The following is a 22,449-nucleotide window of genomic DNA, read 5'->3' on the forward strand; positions in this document are numbered from 1 at the left end:
TTATCCTACATCATACTAGTGTTAGTAGTTTGGGACTCCTCTTCTGGACTGTTAGTTCCTGAGTGTATGATCTGCCTTCAACTTAAACTAAAATCTTTCATCCCCAGTGGCACCTCGCAAAGGAGAGAACTAAAAAATATCTGCTGTCCAGGCTGGCATGGCCCACATGAGCTCCAGTGCCTGCCTTTACAGTGCTCTGTGGACACTGCAAGCACTACACTCTGACAGATTTCCCGGCATGGCTTTGCCTTGCCATTTTATCAACATGCTCAGGGGCCCTGCTTCCTGACCCAGCCTGCTAGGACCCTACTCCTCCTGGGCAGTCTTCCCACCTGCCTGAAATGCCAAGTCCTTTCAGTAAGGCCCAATTCACCAAATTGTTGAATTTTTAAACTCTGTATCGATATTTAGAATTGAACAGAAGGTGTAGAAACTTAAACTCTGGCAAGGTTTATTTCACTGCATTTTTATACAGTGCAGATCTGAACTATTATTGTGGATTAACCACAATCCATTCCAGAGAAATGGAGATAGTAACACTTGTTCATACATAAAAGGCATTATATTCACAGTGATTTAGTATTTTCAATATTTCTTAAAAAGTGTATCTTTATTAGTTCAGAACAATGATTAAGTTATAAAAATACTTTATGGAAATTGTAAGTGAAAACAGCAAATCATCACAGGAACTTAAATTCTTGTGCTGTTTTTCCACATCTGAATTTATGTAAGATATACTTTCAATAAGCAAAGCACTACCCAGCAAGTGATTCACATACTCTTAGGACTATTCATTAAATAAACCATCCACAGGCATGAATGCTTCCTTTTCTAGAAGAAATATACTCATCAATGCTTCAAGTTTAAATAAAAGATTTATATTTCCAATACAGTGGGTATTTTTTGTTCTATGTAAAAGTCTTAGTCTCTGTTCTCAATCAGACAAATACCAAAAACATGGAAATGTTGAAAAAGGAAAAAAAGAGGTCTGCAATTTGAATTAGAAAAGTATGGATGGGGCAATCATGTGCTCAAACCTCCTCAACATTATCTTCAATGAATTAGCCATTTTTAAGTCACTGCATAAAGAAAACAAATTTGGAGATTTTTTTAATCAAAAGCAACTGCTAACAATTTGGTGATATTAAGAGTTATAGACCCCATTAGCCAAATGATCTACTTTTACCTTCTTTCGTTCCTGCTCCCTCTGTTGGAGTCTACAGACAGAGTCAGAAGCTGCTCGCACTGAAATAAAACAGACAATGAGTTTCAATCAGCAGCCCTTGTTCAAGACTTACCTGAAAAAAACAAAACAAAACAAAACACACCAAAACTTGGATTGTTTTAGATCTCATGATAAAAGAACTGATACTATTTTGGTCGTGGTGAGGTGGCTAGAAGGGAAAAAAGAAGTTTTGCCAGTATATTCAGGATGCCATAATTAGAACCATCATCATTCTTGAGCCTTGAGGTACAAGCCAAGGGCATTTTAAGTACTAATTCCAATGACAAGTTGTCAACAATGACTTCAAAATTCTCCAAAAAGATATAAAATGCCTGATAAATTTACCATTACATTCTGACTATGTCTTTACAGTGTCTCTTTGATTCATTCACCCTCCCTCCCCTCTTTTCTCATTCATACGAACTTCTCTCTTGCAGGTAGTGCTTGATACCTACAATGCTTCCACAACTTTCTATTCTTGTTTCTCCTCTCTTATCTGTTAATTCATCCTGGCTGCCATTGCCAGATTCAAATTTCTCTGGACTGTTTTCATTGAGTGATTTCCCTTTCTCATGGACCACAACTACTCGTAATAATTATTAGAGTTATTTATTGAGTATTACTAGTGCCCAGACCCATGCTAAGTACTTCCCATGTATTATTCGTCTTAATCCCACTTTCCTATTAGAAGAGGATCACTGTCCCATTTTACAGATTTTTGGCATCTGTAAAAAACTGAGGTACAAAGAGAAGGTAATACAACTAGTAAGTACAGAAAGCAGGATTTAAAATCAGACCCCTGCCTCTAAGGACTTGGCTCATACCCTCAACACTCTACTCCTCTTATGATCTCATCAATGAAACTGGTCTTCATCCATCAGTTTTTCAGACCCTTTCATTTACTGGACCCATCGTATTTCTGTACACAAATGTTTTCGTTTATTTCACTGTTTCGCATGCAGGTTAACAGCGAGCAATAGTCAAATCTAGAGTTGATTGCTTAGTTGCATAACTTGGCATGTTTGCTTGCGCGTTCATTCACTTGTTTAATACTGAATAAGCACCTACTATGTGCCAGGTGCTGTGACTACTGCAGCTCCTAGTGCCTTAGCACCTTAGTTCCTCATCTGTAGAATGAGCATAAGAACTAATACAAGCACTTCAGAACTGACATTAAATGAGATAATACGACAGAAGCTACAATGCTTACAAATAATTGCAATATTAATGCCACTGAGAACAGTTCTTCACAAGGTGTAAGCAGTCAAGGAGTTAAGTTATTATCACTATTATTCTTCTTACTGTACTATCCCTATGGAAAATGCTTTCCTTATTCCTTTCTTCTAATGAAAATGTTTTACTTGTCTTCAAAGAACAGTTCAAGGGTGACTGCCTTCATAATAAAGCCCTCCCAGATTAATCCTTTCCCTGTAAGGATTTTCTCTTATTTGAAATTCCTTTATGAGGTAGGTGTGTATCACACCACTTTATCCTGTAATTGCTTAAACAGAGGTTTGCCTAGTGTTTTACAATTCTGCCTTCCTATCCTACCCAAACCTAGCCCCAAATAGCTCACAAGTTCCATAACAGGGCAGGGACTGTGATTTCCCTTTCAGAAAAATGTTAGGTCCCTCCCTGTGAGAATATGGTAAAAGAGGAGGATTCTGCTTTTCAAAAGTAATGTTTTTATCAGTAACCATTTATTTTAGTTATATCAAAGATAATATTTTAGGACTGAAAATTATGTTCCCAATCATTGTTTGTTCTAACAGAAAAGATGAAAACAAAACAAAATGGGAGCTGATTAGATCTGCCTTCTTTCTGTGGTATATTAATATTACATCATTTCTCCCAAGCAGTGGTTCTATCATTTCCTGATTGGATTTTTTCCCCCTGACTCCAAACATAACTTAAAAAAAAAATCCATTTTGTGGTCTTTGGGTGCTTCTTCATTTTCAAATCATTCTGGGCTTAATCTAAAAGAAGAGTTACAAGACTATGATATCATTTTGTCATTTGTTATGTCCTTTAAAATTTTAATTAGAACACATCTGACAGAGGAGTCAGAGGCAAACTTTTGTTCCTCATATTTGTGCTCAGACAGAATGACCATTTTTAGAAATTTCACTCCCTTAGAAGTAACTGATTTTTTAATTCTTTAGCCACACAATAATAAAGGCTTACTTTCTAGATTTCATGAAATCTGCTTTTCTAAAATACAAGAAAAATCATGTGACTATACCAAACATTCCTTCTTCATGATTAGAGACCCCAAGGGAAAAGGCCCATTATGCAAACCTACCCATCACTTCCACATCACTTACTGCAGTGTTATACCTAATTCAGTAGGAAGCCATCTCCCCTGTTGTCTCAGTGTTTTAGGAGACTGTACTGATTTTAAAGCATCAAGAATCTGTCAGATTATTTTCTCTCAATCAAAAGAGTTTTTAAAATTAGCACCACATACAGTAATTGTGTCACAGACGACAATTAACAACATCCTGACTGTCCTCACAGAAGAGAAGCAAATACATTCTAACATGGTGTGTATATGTAAACCTCAAATACATACATAAGCAAATAATTTTGGTTTGCTAGCAGAAGATGTTGCCTGAATTCTCATTCACTCATTTCAATGAATGCATGATTACTTCGTGACTACAATGTGTCACTGTTTTAGGTGTCAGGGGTACTGCAGAGAACAATCAGAGTCTCTGAGCTCATGGAACTTATGTTTTAGTTGGGGAGACAGACAACATATAGATAAATATTGAGCATGTCAGGTGGTGGTGGATATTCCAGAGAAAAACAAAGCATGGTAAAGAGGCCAGAGAATGCCTGAATGAGGGGCAATGATTATTACAGCATGGCTAGAAGGGTCTCACTGTGGACACCTGACCGGAGATCTATAGGAAATGACAAGGGACAAAAACCTGACAAGAGTATTCCAGAGGGATCCCTGAAGTGGGAACACATTTGGCACATACTAGAAGAAGAATAAGGAGGCCAGAGTTGCTAGAATGAAGTGTGGGAAAAGAAAATGGAAGAAAATAAAAAAGTCAGAGCGGGGCCGTCATGTAGAAATGTCCAGGCTACTGTGAAGACTTTGGCTTTTCTCTAAGCAGGGTGAGGAGATCCTGATATAGTAATGACAAGAGCCAAGACACATTTCGAAAAGATCATTCGGGCTCCTATGTGGAGAACAGACCACAGGGAGGAAAGACATGAGTTATGTGGCTACTAGAACAATCTAGGCGAGAGGTCACTGTAGCTTAGACCAGGGTGGTAGCAGTTAGGAACATGATGAGGGTAGTCAGAGTCTGGTCACAGTCTCAAAGTGGAGCCAAGAAAGTATGTTAGTAAGATACATGTGAGGGAATGACCAGGGGGAGAATGGAAAAGGGAGGAGACGAAGGAGATGGGTAGAGGAAGGAGCAGTCAGTGAAGAAGAAAATTCTAACTGGTAAAGTGCTATTAAAAATTGGTTAGTATTTTAAACTGTTGAATTCCTAAAGATTTCTAGGTAGAGACAGTGTGAAGCAAAACCAGGCAAACTCAGTCCCTTAAAATAACCCACAAAATAAATAAAAAGTTAAGAAAAACAAAAGGTAAAAAATTCCATCATTCACTGAATAAGGTTGAATTATAGTTGTATATTATAAACTTTGAAATGTGGCAGCCAAGAACTAAGACTCCTAACCCCACTGTAATTACTTCATCCCCCAAAAGTTAGAAAGAGAAAATGAGTTGACAAAATTCTTAGAACTCTAATATGCTTACATTTGTACAGAAATAGATTTGGGAGGCAGAGAAAGTACGTAACATGTGAGAGATAAGACAAAACACTTATTCTGAAAGAAAACCTAATATAATTTTCCATAGGTACTTTGTTATACAAAACAACAATATGAACTTATTAAAAGAGAGCAAACACATTGCATGAAATGAAAAATGAAATTGCAGCGCTAAGGAAACAAACTGAGAACTATGACAATATCATTACAGATCTAATAAATAAATCAGAAGGAACTGAATAGTCTAAGGCTAAATAAACAACTGGCAGCACTAGAACTGCAGGATAGAAAGCAAATACTGCAAACCTTGATAAAGTTAACATTTTCAGGTGAGGAGTTGGGGAAGAGAGGAAGGAGGGGAAAGTTGCCTCTAACTCTCAAGGCATTAATTAATGCAGAAATAATAACATGACCCTAACTTCTGAATGTTTTTTGTAATTTTTTTGTTTTTCTAATTATTTTTCTTTGATCTTTTAGTAACTATTATCTCTTAGAGTATAGAAACACTTATTTAAGGTATTCCCTTCAGTTTTAAGTGTTTGTTCTGTTAAAATCAAATAAAATTTAAAATTAATACCTAAGCTTCAAAAGTGTATGAGCCCATTCTTATCAAACACTCTCTCTCCCCCTCATACCTTCCCAGCTAGCCATTCAGCCATTATTTCTCTATCTGTTCTTCTATGTGGAGATACACAGAGATGTCTGAAATGATGTTCCCCAAAGTTAAAAAGCAATGGTTATCTTCAGGTGGTTACTAAGGTGATTTATTGCTTTCTTCTTTCTCTTTTTTTTCTTATTACTTAAACATATATCCTTCTGTTTAAGTAAGGTAATAAAAAAAAGTAATAAAAGTAATAAAAAAAAAAAAGTCATGTTCTCAAAAAGAGAGAGCAAGGGGGAAAAGAAGAAAAAACTATCTTCCTATGACCATGCTAGTTAATGTGAATAAGGAATAACCCAGAGAGGCTCTGCCCTTCTTACTCTCAAATCAAGGTCGCGGTCCTCAATACTACAGTGAGATCTCCAGACAACAAAGTTGGTGAAGCCCATGAGTCTGTGAAATAATTTGTAAGCAGGGCACAGACATTACTGTTATCAGGATGAAAATAACATAAAGGCTGCATCTTGATGACTTTATAGGCTGCTTTTTCCATATTCTCCTAGAGCTCTCATTTACTTTTTCTGATTTTTAAGGACCCACAGGTCAGTTTTTGTTCTAAAGCTTCTGGTCCCCAAATCCGGAGACACTCTGCAAGGTGGGTGGCTGCCCAGCCCAAAGCGGAAACAGTTCCAAGCGGGATTTCGTCACAGTTCTACATTCCAGTAATTCAAGACGTCTGCACCTTACTGCTCCACAGTTACTTAGCTCTGTGCAACATGTGGGACCACCAGCTTAAGGCCACACCTGCAGAGTTCTGAGCACACAGCTCTCCCACAGGAAGAGATAAATGTGGCAGTTGTGTTAAGAGGCACAAAAAAAACCCCAACTCATCCCTAGGCTTGTAAAGCGCTACTTAGGTCAAAATATATTCCAGTATATTCCATATAAACTTGCTTGCATGATTTTGTACAAGTCCCTGATCAATTACCATTGAAAATAAACAAGCCAGCACTCTGACTTAAAATGGCAGATTTTTAAATGTGAAATTCCCCAGGAATGACAGCTGGGCCAGGCAAATTTTTAAAATTAAAGTAGATAATCACCTCCATTCTACGCTTGCTCATAATACTTACCAGAATATACGTGGGCAGAAGCCTACTGAAGAAGCCTTTCCTGCTTCTGGCAGGCAAACACCTCCAAAAGTCTTTTCTTGGGTTCACAGAGCTAATTACACCCAGGGTAGTCCACAGATTTTGAAACCTTAACTACCAAACTTTGTATTTTATATGTTTCAATTCTTTTTTTAAGATTTTATTTATTTATTTGAGAGAGAAAATGAGAGAGAGAGCACATGAGAGGGGACAGGGTCAGAGGGAGAAGCAGACTCCCCGCTGAGAAGGGAGCCCAATGCGGGACTCAATCCTGGGACTCCAGGATCATGACCTGAGCCGAAGGCAGTTGCTTAACCAACTGAGCCACCCAGGCGCCCCATGTGTTTCAATTCTTTTCAGGACATGTGTACAGTCTGAATCCCATTTTACCAGCAATACTTTTCTATTTCATTATGAAGACTCTTACTTTTAAGAGGCTAGTCCTCAAATCAGAAGTAATATTAGCCCAAGAATGAAGTAAGTCAAAATAGTCATTCATAGATTGTTATCAAGTTTTACCCAACTTATTTTTATATACTCAAAGTGTAGAAAAGGAAGGTTATAGGCACATCTCAAATGCATTCATAAGAATTCTTATTAATAATAATTCAAGTTTTACTGTTAGTATAACATCTAGAATGTTTGTCAGGGTTAAGGAAGTCACTGTGCAAACAAACAAGGGATGTCTGTAGTAAAATGCAAAAGCCCACAGTCAATTTTAGACTTTTTACTATTCTACTCAAGGAAACCAAACATAATCTTGGGGCATTCATTCTATCCAAGCTCCTAAAGGCATTAGACTACACAAAACTAACTTGGACTTGAATACAAAGACTGGCTTAACTCAGTTATTAACCAAATCTCCCTGTTGCTTTCCTTCACAGATCATTATATTACTGGCTAGTTTTGTTTTCTTTTATTTTCCCCCCAGAAAGATATTTTTTCAGTTACCAGCATTATCTATCCTTGGACAAGCTGAATACCGTCAATATAGATCTAAGGAGAAGCCCTGAGTAAGATCAGTTATTAATAAAACTTTTATTTTATATTATTATTTGATACATTTAATAAGGATTCTTTTCTAATATCTTTCCACATTACAATGTTTTGCTTAATGAAAACAGTTATAAGATACAAACATTTATGACAGGATTATGTTTTTAAAAAGTTAAAAACTCTAGTATCCTGTCTGAAAAAGAAGTTTCATTTCATATCCTAACTCTTAGTTACCAAACTTCTTCTTATGGATAATTAAAGAAACAAAAAAGGTAAAAAGTGTTGCAATTTTCTCACATCCTAAAAGGACTCCAGATGCACACATCTCACTTTGGAGATTAACGCTCTCAACATCAACGGCAACATACATTACTCATGAGATAGTCAATGTTCTTTATGGCAGGGCTTTCAATTTCTATGTTTTGGTTAAGAACTCTCTCTCCACCTACTACCAAAATACTGAAGGAAATACATTTTGGCATAGCATTCATTTGAAATAAAACAATATATATAAAAAAAACAACAATGCCGGCTTACATCTCTGGAGAACTTGGTTTAAGTTGTCCTGCATGATTTCTCTACATTTGGGAAGAGTATGTTCGTTTGTTTCATGGATCATATTCCTCAAATTTTCAAGAACTCGCATTTCTCGAAGACCACGTTTTTCCTATTAAAAGAAAGTAAATTACTAATACATACTGTGTCTTAAATCTCAGTAATTACTTTCTGGGATTTCCAGGCAGGTTTCAGTTGTTATGCTATTACTTATTAATGAAATTTACACAGCTTTCTTCTAATTATTTGGCAATAAATGAGGTCACAACCTGGAGGCATTCTTTTTATTATGAAATGCTTCAAAAGTTGCAATATGAGTAATCTTTTTATAGCACTGTTTAAAAGTGGGCATGAGAAACATTAAATGAACAAAAAGAGGACTAGATTGCCACATATTTTATTCTGCACAGCAAAGAAATTAGACACCCTTGATCTAATTTTAATTTTGGTGTTCTTACATCAAACATATAATAATAGCTCCCATTATTATGCTGTTTTTAAATCTAATCCCATTTTTCTCAAAAATGTGCAGTAAGGGTAACAACACGTAGATACTTCCCTATACAGAAAAGAGTTAACGTTGACCACTCCCCTTAGAAAGGCCCGCTTGCAAGGCTGGCCTCTGGCCAGGGGTTGGGAACTTGCCCAGTAAATAGTTCCCTACACTGGTATAAAACTTTCTATAAATGATAAGGCACATCTTTTCTTCTGGGAGTCTAGAATTTTGATACACGCCAGGCACAGACTGCCTACCTGACCAATTGCCAATAAAATCCCTGGACTCCTAGACTCGGGTGAGTTTTCTCGTAGGCATTTCACCTGTGTTGTCACAGCTCATTGCTGGGGAAATGTAGCCCATCCTGTGTGACTCCACTGAAGACTCCTGGAGGCTTCTGCCTGGTTTCCTCCAAAATCTTCATCACGCACCTGTTCCCTCTGCAGATTTTGCTCTTTATCCTTCTGCCGTAATAAGGCCTACCCACCAGTATGACCATATGCTAAGGCCTATTAGTCAGTCACTGAACCTGGATGTGGTCTTGAGGACCCGTGATACACCCCCCCTTCAGAAAACAGACTTTAACACTACCCTCCCACCACCACTTGAGGGTAGGCCAGATTTAGTGACTTGCTTCCAAAGAACCGAGTAGGGAAAGCAAAAAATACTGACTTCACAGTGAAGACAATGAAGGTTGACATCATCAGTGATGTCATGGTGATAACACATACCCTCTGATGTAATGTGACAAGGGCACTTCCCCAAAACCCATAACCCCAGTCTAATCTTAAGAAAAACATCAGACAAACCCAGATTGGGGGACATTCTATAGGCTACTGGCCAGTATTCAAGACTGTAAAGGTCATGAAAAACAAAGAAAGAAAGATAACTCACAGGCCAAAGAAGACTAGAAAGACAGACAAGTACGTGCAGTGTGGTACCCTGGACTAGGTCCCAAAACAAAAAGAGGACCGTGATGGAAAAACTGGTGAAACCCAAATAAAGTCTGGTATTTCATCAATAGTAATGTATCAATGTTTTACCCATTATATAAGACAATAGGGAGAGAAACTGAGTGAGGGGTACATGAGATCTATTTATACTACCTTAGCAACTTTACTGTCAGTCTAAAATTAATACAAAATAAAAAGTTTATTTAAAAAAGAAGGGTAGTAAACTTGATTGTAGGGAAATAAGTTAGTTGTATTGCTGAGGTTTTTATTTTGTTCTGAGCCATTCTTATGGAGCAGCTATGGCCAGATTTTTACTACACTGTTTTTAGATTTTTACTAAAATTTTTTCCATAGAATCTTTCTCAAAGAATCAAAAGCGAATACTGTACTTATTGCCAATCAACAATTCTCAACTCCTGGCTTATTTTGTTCCCTCTGTAACACTGCATACATTCTCCTGCCCACAATCCTAGATTCTTTTGAAGCAAATCCCAAACAGCACATCATTTCAACTGTAAATATTTCAACATCTTTAAAAGACAAAGACTCTTCTTAAAAAAAAAAATACAGTAAGACCACTTCTCTGTCCCCTTCTCTCTTCACACACTCTCACACACGTACATGTGCACTCAATAATAATTCTTTAATACTATTAAATAACAAGGCAGTATTCCCATTTCCTCAAATGTCCTATTAATGTTCTTTTTTATCCCCATTTAAACAAAAATTGAAGTAAAACTTATATATTGCAACCGGTTAATACGTTTCTTAAATCTTTTTTAATCTATAGATTTCCCCTCCATCACTTTTTTCTTTGCAATTTGTTGAAAAAAAGTGAGTCATCTGTTCTGCAGTTTCCCACAGTCTGTTATTTGGCTGAATGAATCCCCGTGGTGTAATCTAACATATCCCTTTGTCTGTTCTCTTTCCTGTAAATTAGCAGTTAGAACTAGAGGCTTGATCAGATTCAGGGTTTTGTTTTTTTGTTTGCAAGAATATTTCAGAGGTGGGCTGTGTACTTTCAGCAGGATGTTGGTAGCATTCCGTCTTTGTTTATCAGCAGGAATACCTCTGTAAAGAGAAATTTCCCCTCAACTATTTGGTTACTCTGAGGAATGCTTACATGTGAAAGGCAAAATAAAAACTTGATTATTTCCTCTTATTTAACAGATTTAAAAATAATGATTTGGTTCCCTAGTATTCTCTAAAGGTTTCTGTTTGTTTCTACGCATTCCTATGACTCATAGAATTAACATATTTGAAGTTTTCAAGCCATTACAGTATTTTTCCTTACTGGTGTTCAAACTGTCCTATCTTTGTCCAGTGGGAGCCCAGTCAAGTCGGCTCTGCAATGCTTTAGACAGAATTCTATGTTCTTTAGTAGCCTCTTTGCTTTCTGATATAACTGGGTGCACCAGGCTCACTTCGTACATTTCTGGACTCAGACTTGGAATCAGCAGGTCTCTAAACACCATTTTTTTTTAAAGATTTTATTTATTTATTTGAGAGAGAGAGAAAGAGAGAGAGAGCATGAAAGGCGGGAGGGTCAGAGGGAGAAGCAGCCTCTCTGCCAAGCAGAGAGCCCGATGTGGGACTTGATCCGGGGACTCCAGGATCATGACCTGAGCCGAAGGCAGTCAATTAATCCACTGAGCCAGGCGCCCCAAAGATTTTATTTATTTATTTATTTGACAGAGAGAGAGACAGCAAGAGCGGGAACACAAGCAGGGGGAGTGGGAGAGGGAGAAGCAGGCTTCCCGCTGAGCAAAGAGCCTGCCGTGGGGCTCCATCCCAGAACCCTGGGACCATGACCTGAGCCAAAGGCAGATGCTTAATGACTGAGCCACCCAGGCGCTCTAAACACCATTAATATTTAGAAATGGTATTTGAGAATGATCACTAGGGGTGTTCACTGCTACTGGGTCAGTCATTATTTCTAGGCCTTTCAGGGGATAAGGCTACAAAATAGGTTATATGCTTTTTAAAAGACACATTTTAAGTTCATATTAAACAAATTAAGAATAAGGTTTTTAATTATTGTTCTTACCCATTTCTTTGCAGTTCTCAAAACACCAACAGAACTGCTCATTTGCTTTATCACCACTTCACTCAAATGACAATGACACTAGCATCAACAAAATGATTACTGAAAACAGCTTAAGGGTTTGTTTGCTTGTTGTTGTTGCTACCTACGGCTGTTCTGAAGGCATATTCTGCTAGGAATGTACAAACTGCCCTGTTTTAAGTTACTTGGAACAGTTTCTCTCTGCATGGCAATGCCACCATCCAGAAACACACGTTTGCTTTTTTTTTACATTTTACTTGATTTTTAGGGATTGTTCCTTAAAATTTTTCTTTTATGTAAAATATTTACATGCCTCCAAAATTACATTTATAAAAAATATATATACATTCCAAACAGTCTAGCTTCTATCCATGTCCTTTGCATTGTATTCCTTCCTAACTCTCTCTTTAGGTAATTATTTTAAAAACCTTATCCTACCACTGTCTTAAGTATAAGGATATACATCCACATACATACGTGAATGTATACACACACACACACACACACACACACACACAGGCACATATAAATGTGGATGTGGATGTATTTGATGTGAAAATGTTGAGGTTCGGAGTGAATGGTCAAGAAAGAATTCTTGAGGTGTCTCCAGTGCAAAAGGGTGGTTTTATTAAAGCCGGGAGACAGGACCCGTGGGCAGGAAATGCTGCACTGGGGTTGTGAGGGTTGACTGATTATATACTTTTAAGTTGGGAGGAGGTTAGGGAGAGCATAAGCCTCTAAGGAATTTGAGATCAGGCGCATTCAGGGTGATATGGCCATAGACATCTTCCTCTAAGGAATTTGGAAGCAAGGTTTCCAGGACCTTGAGGGGCTAGCTGTTATGAGGAAAAGGTGATTTACTACTATCTAGTAAACCCTTAGTCATAAGACCCTTCAAATGTTTATCAGGGGGCCACATGTTTGGAGGATGATTGCTAACGTACAAAGAGATATGGGGGTAGAGAAAAGGAAGTTTCCAAAGGAATTTTTAAATGTTAAAGGAGACTTACGGGATCCTGGAGTTTGGGCTAATATTAAGCTAAGGCTGCCTTTTGCCCTTAGCAAAGTATTAACATGGAGGCAGTTGAGTTCCGAGAAGAAGGTCACTCTGCCTGTCTCAAAGATTTGTCAATGGGCTCCAAGTTGTAAGGAAATTTAATTTTTTCCCTTTTGCCTTTGTTCTCCCCATTATATTTATTCATATGTATGTGTAAGTATATATATATTTTTCCAATTCCTTCCTTCTTAAATGGAAACATGATATACAGATACTCTTATTTCACTTTATGAGGGACTCATAAATGCACACACATAATGTATGTAACATTTTCAGGTGCGGTCATGTGGTCTATTTGTTCTCCCTCTTTTCGTATCTTTTTCAGTACTGAGAAGAATTTGGTGTTTTCGTTCTCATGGTTATATTTATATTAATACTTTATATAATACCCTTGGTCTCCACTTTTTTGGTTACTGTCTACTGGTTCCCTACTATAAGCAATATTAGTATTAGGATCATCGCCTTCTCTAGCTTTCTCACTCCTTCAGGATCCAATGTGAAACAGTACCCTTTTACTCCCAGTTAATATTTATAAGGCAATAAGAGCCTGGCGATATTCTCCTCATATACACTTCCCTCAGCCTCCACCTTTCAGTAGACCGAGTCTGCATGGTCAGAAAGCAGTCACTGCATGTTATACTCTCTCCCTTAACAACTGCCATTCAGTCTTAGTTCTGTAAGTAAATGGATATTTAATGCTTACCAACTCTTGTTAGGTAGAAGTCTTGCCAATCATTTTCGTCATCTGAAACTCACTCTGTGGATTATATAATTGGTTCCTCAGGAAAGGCTCATTTGAACAATATTTGCAGAGTCCTGCATGACCCAACAACAGTGGATTATATAGCTGTGGGTCAGCTAGACATAAAATCCCTGGCTGTTCAAATCCATTGTCTTCTGGCATAAGACAGATAAGTCTGTTAACAATCAGGTTTTCTGGGCGCCTGGGTGGCTCAGTCGGTTAAGCGGCTGCCTTCGGCTCAGGTCACGATCCTGGGATAGAGCCCCACGTCAGGCTCCCTGCTCAGTGGAGAGCCTGCTTCTCCCTCTCCCTCTGCCTGCTGCTCTGCCTATTTGTGCTCTCTATTTCTGTCAAATAAATAAAATCTTAAAACAAAAAAAATCAGGTTTTCTTCCCCTAATAAAAGATACCCATTTTGTCTATATGCCCAAAGAAAAAAATTTTTTTTCTATAAAATCCAATAGATTAAAAAATTTCTCAGTGTAGGCTCTTCTGGGTTAATTTTCCCTGACAGCAGTGTGCCCTTCCATAAAATTTCGCTAGTACTTTTTTTCAGGAAAGTTTTCTTGAATTTTCGTTTTCACATTTGTTCTATTACACTGCTTTGGCTTTCTTCTCTAAGGGCTGATTATCAGGCATATACTGTATTGCATCTTCTGTATTTACTATCAATAACTACTCCTCTTGAATTCTTTTTATCTCTTTCACTCTTTTAAATTTCACATAAGGGCTATCCATTGTGTTTATTCACTCTTGTGTTCCTTCTAGTTTAGTTTTCATTCCTGAAATAATTTTTAAAATTCCTTTTTCCTGAAATTTTCACCTTAGCTTTTATTTTTTCCATTCTGTTTTAGCCAATCAATTTTGAGTTTTTCTGATTCTGATTTATACCCTTTTTTTCCTCACTTCTAATAATTTTCTTATGCTTCCCAAGCTCATTTTAAATATTAGGTTACAGTTCTTATCTTTTTTTGTGGTCATACTTACACTCATTGCCTTAAAGGACATTATTGTTATGGGATTTGACTCCTGCTTACTTTTAATTAGTTTTCCTCTATTTTTACAAGGGAGGGGTGGTCAGGACGGTCTTTCTAACTTCAAAGTTCTAGAACGCCCTTTTCCTGCTGTTTCACAAAGTATTCAATCTCCTTTAGTTTCTCTAAGGTGAAGGGCCTTGTTCTAGAAGGGTGTTTTGGTTTGTGAGTTTCAAACTCATGGGTGGCTTCAGCCCTCTAGACTTTTCTGTGGTCTGCTACCACTCACTCAGAAATTAGAGCCTGTGAAGTCCCCTCTGAAGGTTCTGCTTTCTCCTTAGAATGGCCCTTCAAGCATTCCTGATGGTAATTTTGAGGTTTTCTAGCATTCAAGACTTCACAAGACCCTTGGCCATTCTTCCATGTCTTCCTCCAGTTTCTGATTCCACAGAAGACTTTTTTGGTGATTTGGTCATTTGGTATCTGGGGGATACCTTGTCCCCTGGTTTTATTACAGATGTTGCCTGGTTTTGCTATTCTAGTTGCTCTATCTCTGTAGCCAGAAGGAAGTGAAAAAACAAACCAACTATGTCATAGCTGCTGTCACCTTCCCCCCACGGCACTGGAATCTGAATGAATCAAGACTATTCCTTATGGTACATTTTTTCTTTATCAAGATGCAAAGGAGTGGTCTCTCAATTCAAATACAAAGACAATGAAGAACAGAAAGGGGAGTTCTGCAGTTCTATTCAAAGTATAGGTCTTACTCTAGGGTCCATGGATGGGCTTTGGGATTCCAGAATGCCCCTGAAATTGTACTCAAATTGAATATATATGTCCTTTACACATTTTCCTGGGAGAAAAAAATTCTCCAAGGAGACTATGACCTACTCAAGTTAAGAAACACTATCAAAGTTGAAATAAAATATAAAGTTAAGAATCCCTATCAAAACACCAATAGCGTATTTCAGAAATAGAACAAATAATACTGAAATGTGCATGGAACCACAAAAGACCCGGAATAGCCAAAGCAGTCTTGAGAAAGAAAAACAAAGCTGGAGGTATCATAATTCCAGGTTTCAAGATATACTACAAAGTTGTAGTAATCAAAACAGTATGGTACTGGTACAAAAATACATACATAGATCAATGGAACAGAATAAAGAGCCCAGAAATAAACCCATGCTTATATGCTCAATTAAGCTATGACAAAAGAGGCAAGAATATGCAATGACAAAAAGACAGTCTTCAATAAATGGTGCTGGGAAAACTGGACAGACACATGCAAAAGAATAAAACTGGACCACTTTCTGACACTGTACACAAAAATAAACTCAAAATGGACTGAAGACCTAAATGTGAAACCTGAAACCATAAAAATCCTAGCAGAAAACATAGGTAGTGATCTCTTTAATATTGGCCTTAGGCAAAAGCAACAAAAGCAAAAATAAGCTACGGGACTACACCAAAGTAAAAAGCTTCTGCACAGCAAAGGAAACTTATCAACAAAACGAAAAGACAGCCTACTGAATGGGAGAAGATATTTGCAAATGCTATGTCTGATAAGGGGTTAATATCCAAAATACATAAAGAACTTAGAAAATTCAACACCAAAAACAAATAATCCAATTAAAACAAGGGCAGAGGACCTGAACAGCCTTTTTTTTTTTTTTTCAGAAAACATACAGACAGCCAATAAACATATGAAAAGATGCTCAACATCACTCATCATCAGGGAAATGCAAATCAAAACCACAATGAGATATCACCTCACACCTGTCAGAATGGCTAGAATCAAGAAACACCAAGAGTTGGCAAGGACGTGTAAAAAAGGAAACCTTGTGTACTGTTGGTGGAAATGCAAACTGGTACAACCGCTGTGGAAAACAGTATGGAGGTTCCTGAAAAAATTAAAAATAGAAATAACATATAATTCAGTAATTCCACTACTGGACATTCACCCCAAGAAAATGAAAACACTATTTTTGAAAAGATACAGGCACCCTTATGTTTACTGCAGTGTTATTTATAATAGTTAAGATACAGAAGTAACAGAAGTGTCCATTATAGATGAATAGATACAGAAGATATGAAATGTACACACACACACACACACACACACACACGCTGGAAATATTACTCAGCCATAAAAAAAGGGATGAGATCTTGGCATCTGCAACAACATGGATGAACCTTGCAGGTACTATGCTAAATGAAATAAGTCAGACAGAAAAAGACAGGGGCACCTGGGTGGTTCAGTTGGTTTAGCATCTGACTCTTGATTTCGGCTCAGGTCATGATCTCAGGGTCGTGAGACTGAGCCCCGCATGGGGCTCCGTGCTCACTGAGGAGACTGCTTGAGGATTCTCTCCTTCTCCCTCTGCCCCTCCCCGCCACCAAATCAGTCAATCAAAAAAAAGGACAAATACCATATGATTTCACTTATATGTAGAATCTAAAAAAACCAAAACAAACAAAAAGGAGAAAGAAACCCATAGAGACAGAAAACAGATGGTTGCCAGAGGCAAGCATGAGGGGGGATGGGCAAAATGAGTGAAGGGGTAACAAGTACAGGCTTTCACTTGGAATGAGTAAGTCTCAAGGATAAAGGGCACAGCACAGGGAATATAGTCAATGGTATTTAAAGCACTGTATGGTGACAAATGGTAGCTATACTTGTGGTGAGCATAGTACAACATATACACTTGTTGAATTACGATGTGTAGACCCGAAACTAATGTAACATGTGCCAAATATACTTCAATAAAAATAAAAATTAAAAAAGAACCACTTATTTAGAGGGTTATTTCTTCTATCAGGCAAACTGGTAGTCTTATATTGTAGAAAGGGAGTTTGTAGCCTCATTCATTTAAACAACAAATAGGCACAATGATAGTGTTATATAAGACAGAATGTTAGAAACAGGCTCTGCCCTTAAACTTACCTGCTGGTATGTGCTTGTTTTTATGCTGATATTTTTGACCATGGTGTACTGTTGACACTTATTACAAAAGGAAGACTATAAATTAACATCCATTTATTTTTTTTAAAGATTTATTTATTTGAGAGGGAGACACAGCATGCAGGAGGAGCAGAGGGAGAGGGAGGAAGAGAGAAGCAGACTGCCTGCTGAGTGGGAAGCCCGATGTGGGGCTCAACTCCAGGACCCTGAGATCATGACTTCAGTTGAAACTAAGAGTTAGCTGCTTAACCAAACTGAGCCACCCAGGCACCCCTCCATTTAAGAGTGTGTGTGTGTGTGTGTGTGTGTGTGTGTGTGTATTCTGGGGCATAAATTCTCAGAACAAAGCTGAGCACTAATGAAGCTTGGTTTCTGATGTGTAACACCCCATAAAATTACATATACAGTTAATTTTAAGTTAAATTTAATAACAAGTTGCTTATGTAATGTACTTAAAACAGTACCTGCTACTATGTGCTTAAAAATGCTACCAATGGGGACACCTGGGTGGCTCAAGTTGGTTAAGCGTTCAACTCTTGATTTCGGCTCAGGGTCTTGAGACTAAGCTCCTTGTCAGGCTCTGCACCAAGCATAGAGCCTGCCTGAGATTCCCTCTCCCCCCTCTCCCTGTCCCTTCCCCCCACCCAACTTGCACTCACTCACTTCCTCTAAACAAACAAAAATGCTACCAATTATTAATAATATTAGTACAGTTACTAAAATATTTATATTTAAGATATAATTTGATATTATTAGAAAGGAAATGAGAGACCAATACCATAATTTAAAATTTTCTTTCAGTCACTAAACTGGTCAGTCCCACAGGATTTAAAACCGTATTGTGTGTGTGTGTGTGTGTGTGTGTGTGTATGTCTATCACATGCTATATGGGACAGTCTTTATCCTGATACTTAATAATCTGACAGTTACTCTAATAATCTCCCATCCAAGTACTAACCAGGCCCGACTCTGCTTAGCTTCTGAGATCAGACGAGATCGGGCATGTTCAGGGTGGTATGGCCGTAGACAGTTACTCTAATAATCTAACCAAAAATGAGAGATTAGGATGTCAAGCGAAATTCTAGTTTGTCCTGCCTTTTAAGGAATTTTCTCTTCATCAATTCAACCCACATTCAAATTCATGGACACAATCCCTTCCAACTCTGTAATTACTGCACTTATTTGAATCCCTTTTTTTTTTTTTTTTGGGCTCTACTTTAATCGTCTCCATTTTTGTTTTTCCTACTGGCCAACATGAATTTTTCTTTCTTAGCTCAAACACCACCCCCTCTATGAAAATTTTCCTCCCAGCTCTGTGGGGAGTTGCTTCTGGAGTTGTTTCCTCTTGAGATCTCAAGTGCTTTGTGCTTATTTTATCATAATTCCACCATTAAAATTCACTGTTTCTATGTCTTTTTTCCCCTAGACTGTTACCTTCCTGGAGGTAGACTCTTTCTTATTTATTTTTATATATCTCCTTGACATTAGTTCTGGATCCATTCTCCTTTCTTCCCATCAATCCCCAAATATTATCTGGAGTGGCAAATGTGCCTGTACAGAGACTGCTTGCTATTTTCCATCTGCCTTCTTTTTTGTTACATGAAATGCAGATGTCATGGGTAAAACTTCCAAAGCCACCTTGAAAGCATAAGGATAGGAGCAACACTCCAGGGAGGTAGAAGGCAAAGTTAGAAGAAAAAGCTAACTCCAGCCCTAGGCTCTGAGTATTGAGAGAAAAATAAATACTTGTTAAAAAGCCACTATTTTTGAGCGCCTGAGTGGCTCAGTTGGTTAAGCGACTGCCTTCAGCTCAGGTCATGATCCTGGAGTCCTGGGATCGAGTCCCGCATCAGGCTCCCTGCTCAGCAGGGAGTCTGCTTCTCCCTCGGACCCTCCCCCCTCTCATGCTCTCTCTCTATCTCATTCTCTCTCTCAAATAAATAAATAAATCTTAAAAAATTAAAAAAAAAAGCCACTATTTTTCAGATATCTGTTACTAGTAACTAAACACATTCCTTACTGATATACCTAGGTAATCAGTAACTATTCAATAAAGCATTCAAAGAATAAAATTTGCTAAAAATGAAATAAGCAACCAGAGAGGAAGAGGTGGTGGGATGGGCAAAGTGGGTGAAGGGGAGTGAGAGACACAAGCCTTCAGTTAATGAAATGAATAAACAGGTCATGGGGATAAAAGGTACAGCCCAGGGAATATAATTAATGGTATTGTAATAGCGTTGTATGGTGACAGACGGTAGCTACACCTGTGGGGAGCACAGCATAACGTATAGACTCACTGAATTACTATGTTGTACACCTGAAATGAATGTTAACATTGTTTCAACTATGATTCAATAACAAAACCATCAAAAAAGAGACTTATGCAACTAAAAAAAAAAAAAAATGAAGTAAGAAACTTGTACAGGACCATAGACCCCAAAAGCACTCCAGAAAAGCTCACTAACTGTTCTACATGGTGAGGCCATGACATCTCCTCTGTGGCTAGAGAGATAATGGTCCCGCAGACACTGCCACACCCACAGACCCTACCGAACCGATGCTCACTGAAAGGGCCCTACTGGGATCTCTGTGCACTGGAATCAACGATATAAAGGATCTGCATAAAGTCAGGAGAAAGACAGTCAACTGTCCAGAAATACTAACAAACACAAAAAGAGAGCTTAAATATAATAGAACTTCAATAATTTAAGTAATGCTGCCACCATGTGGCACTTACTCCCCTCTTCTAGAAATAAAATTTTATAAAGAAAAAGATGATTGTTCCCCTGTGCATTAACTTTGTGAAACATAAAAACTATAAACAACTTTAGTTTGAAATACTAGCCAGGTTTTCTTAGGGTGAACTACATTTAAATGCAGGAGAGATGAAAGTTCTAGGAAGTCCTAATAACTGCCTCACTGTTCCTCTCTGCCCAACCATGCCATCTGGGGACGAGAATCGGAGGATGTTGTTTGGACCAAGATACAAAAGAGCTGTAAATAATGCAGATATATATTCAAATCAAAAGCCTCTAAAATGCTTTCAGCTTTTTTCTTCTAATTTGAGGCAAAATGTCAGCACACGGTACAGAGAAAAGGTAGATGAACCTGATACACAAGAAGGTTTCCATGCTACTCTAAACCCTCAGGAAGACCAACTAGGGAGGTTATCGTGTAAAAAGCCTGGATCAGGTATGTGGCAAGAAAAGGAGTGGGGGCGCCTGGGTGGCTCAGACGGTTGTGCATCCCACTCGTAGTTTCAGCTCAGGTCCTGAGATCAGCCCCCCATCAGGCCCCCGCAGACGGCACTGCGCTTAGCGCAGAGTCTGCTTGTCCCCCTCCCTCTGCTGCTCCCCCCACTCTCTGCTCACTTGCGCGCTCTCTCTCAAATTAAGAAAAAAAAAATTCAAAGGAGTTATGTTACACTTAGTTGAAGATAACCACTTAAACTTAGCTGACAAGATATTTTTGGGTCTTTCAGAGGCCAGTGCTTCATGACAATATGAGAATGCTTCATGGCTGGGTCTATGCCTGTCTTCACCAGGACAGCACTGGTTCCTGACATTATGTCCCACACAAAATAAGTGCTCGAGACACAAAATAAGCTTGTTTCTCTCACACCTGGTGTGATCATTTTATTCTCTAGTAAACATTTTTCTAATATAATGCTCCTGTCATTTGCTTAGCAAATCTCTATCTTCCCTAAAATGGAACCCAATCTCATTCACACTATTGCAAATTCTGAATTAAAACATTTTTATCTAACTGTACTTGCTACCATCTTTCTCTTAATAATAACAGTTAACAACATTCATCTAACACCTGTATGTCAGGGATTTTTTAAAATAACATACCATTTAATCCTCACAAAAGCTGTACAGTATATATTATTGCTCCCATTATTAAGTACGCACCTTAAGCCTTAATAAAGCAGGTAATCATAGCTGATAAGGGGGGCAGGGTTTGAACCCAGAGATGTCAAGCTCCAAGGCCCGTGTTCTTTTTCCACTCAACATCGCCTCCCTTCCAAAAAGACCTGGAAGGCTTCACGATGTGGAGTGCAAGTAATTCCTCTCCTCTCAGACACAAGCCCATCTTCTCTTGCCAACTATCTTCTAACCCAGTTAAAAGAGGTATTGGCTTCTATAGGAAGTGAGCTCTTAAACATAAGATATTCAACCGCATAAATGTAACACTTCTTTCATCTGCCACTCAACACTCAGCTTCATTTGTATAGATGGCCCTTTCATAGAAACCATCGACATTATTTTTTTTAAAGATTTTATTTATTTATTTATTTGAGAGAGAGAGAATGAGGGATAGAGAGCATGAGAGGGAAGAGGGTCAGAGGGAGAAGCACACTCCCTGCTGAGCAGGGAGCCCGACGTGGGGCTCGATCCCGGGACTCCAGGATCATGACCTGAGCCGAAGGCAGACGCTTAACCAACTGAGCCACCCAGGCGCCCCCATCGACATTATTTAAAGAACAATGATGTAAGTACAATGACACATATTCTAGGGATATCTCAGCCACTAATTAGCAATGTGTAACTTTTCACACTTATGAAAAAGATGACTTATGACATCAGTAGACATCAGAAAACTCAAGTTTTAGTCAAGGCTCTGCTGCTTGTTCTTTTGAATCATATTAAGCACCTACAATGCATCAGACATTGGTTTAGGCATTTTTAAAATAGATTTATTTATTTATTTTAGAGAGAGTGTGTATGCGTGTGGGGGGGGGGACAGAGGCAGAGTGGGGGAGAGAGAGAATCCCAAGCAGACTCCCCACTGAGTGCAGAGCCTAACACAGGGCTCGATCTCACAACCCTGAGATCATGACCTGAGCCAAAATCAAGAGTCAGACACTTAACTGAC

At 38.3% G+C, this 22,449-nt stretch overlaps 1 protein-coding gene across 3 annotated transcripts in view; it reads right to left on the minus strand.

Moving 5' to 3' along the window:
- BLOC1S5 (biogenesis of lysosomal organelles complex 1 subunit 5) overlaps window positions 1-22,449 on the minus strand; it is a 54,814-nt gene that overhangs the window by 23,505 nt on the left and 8,860 nt on the right. For all 3 annotated transcript variants that reach the window (XM_025891226.2, XM_025891225.2, XM_025891224.2), the window contains exons 3-4: window positions 8,305-8,434; window positions 1,187-1,245 (exon numbers count right to left, since the gene is read on the minus strand). In XM_025891226.2, coding sequence (XP_025747011.1) covers window positions 1,187-1,245; window positions 8,305-8,434 — 189 coding nt within the window. The remainder of the gene's footprint in view (window positions 1-1,186; window positions 1,246-8,304; window positions 8,435-22,449) is intronic.

This window comes from Callorhinus ursinus, unplaced genomic scaffold (assembly GCF_003265705.2).
Source record: "Callorhinus ursinus isolate GAN/ISIS: 27379988/994484 unplaced genomic scaffold, GSC_fseal_2.0 scaffold26, whole genome shotgun sequence".
NCBI classification, from domain to species: domain Eukaryota; kingdom Metazoa; phylum Chordata; class Mammalia; order Carnivora; family Otariidae; genus Callorhinus; species Callorhinus ursinus.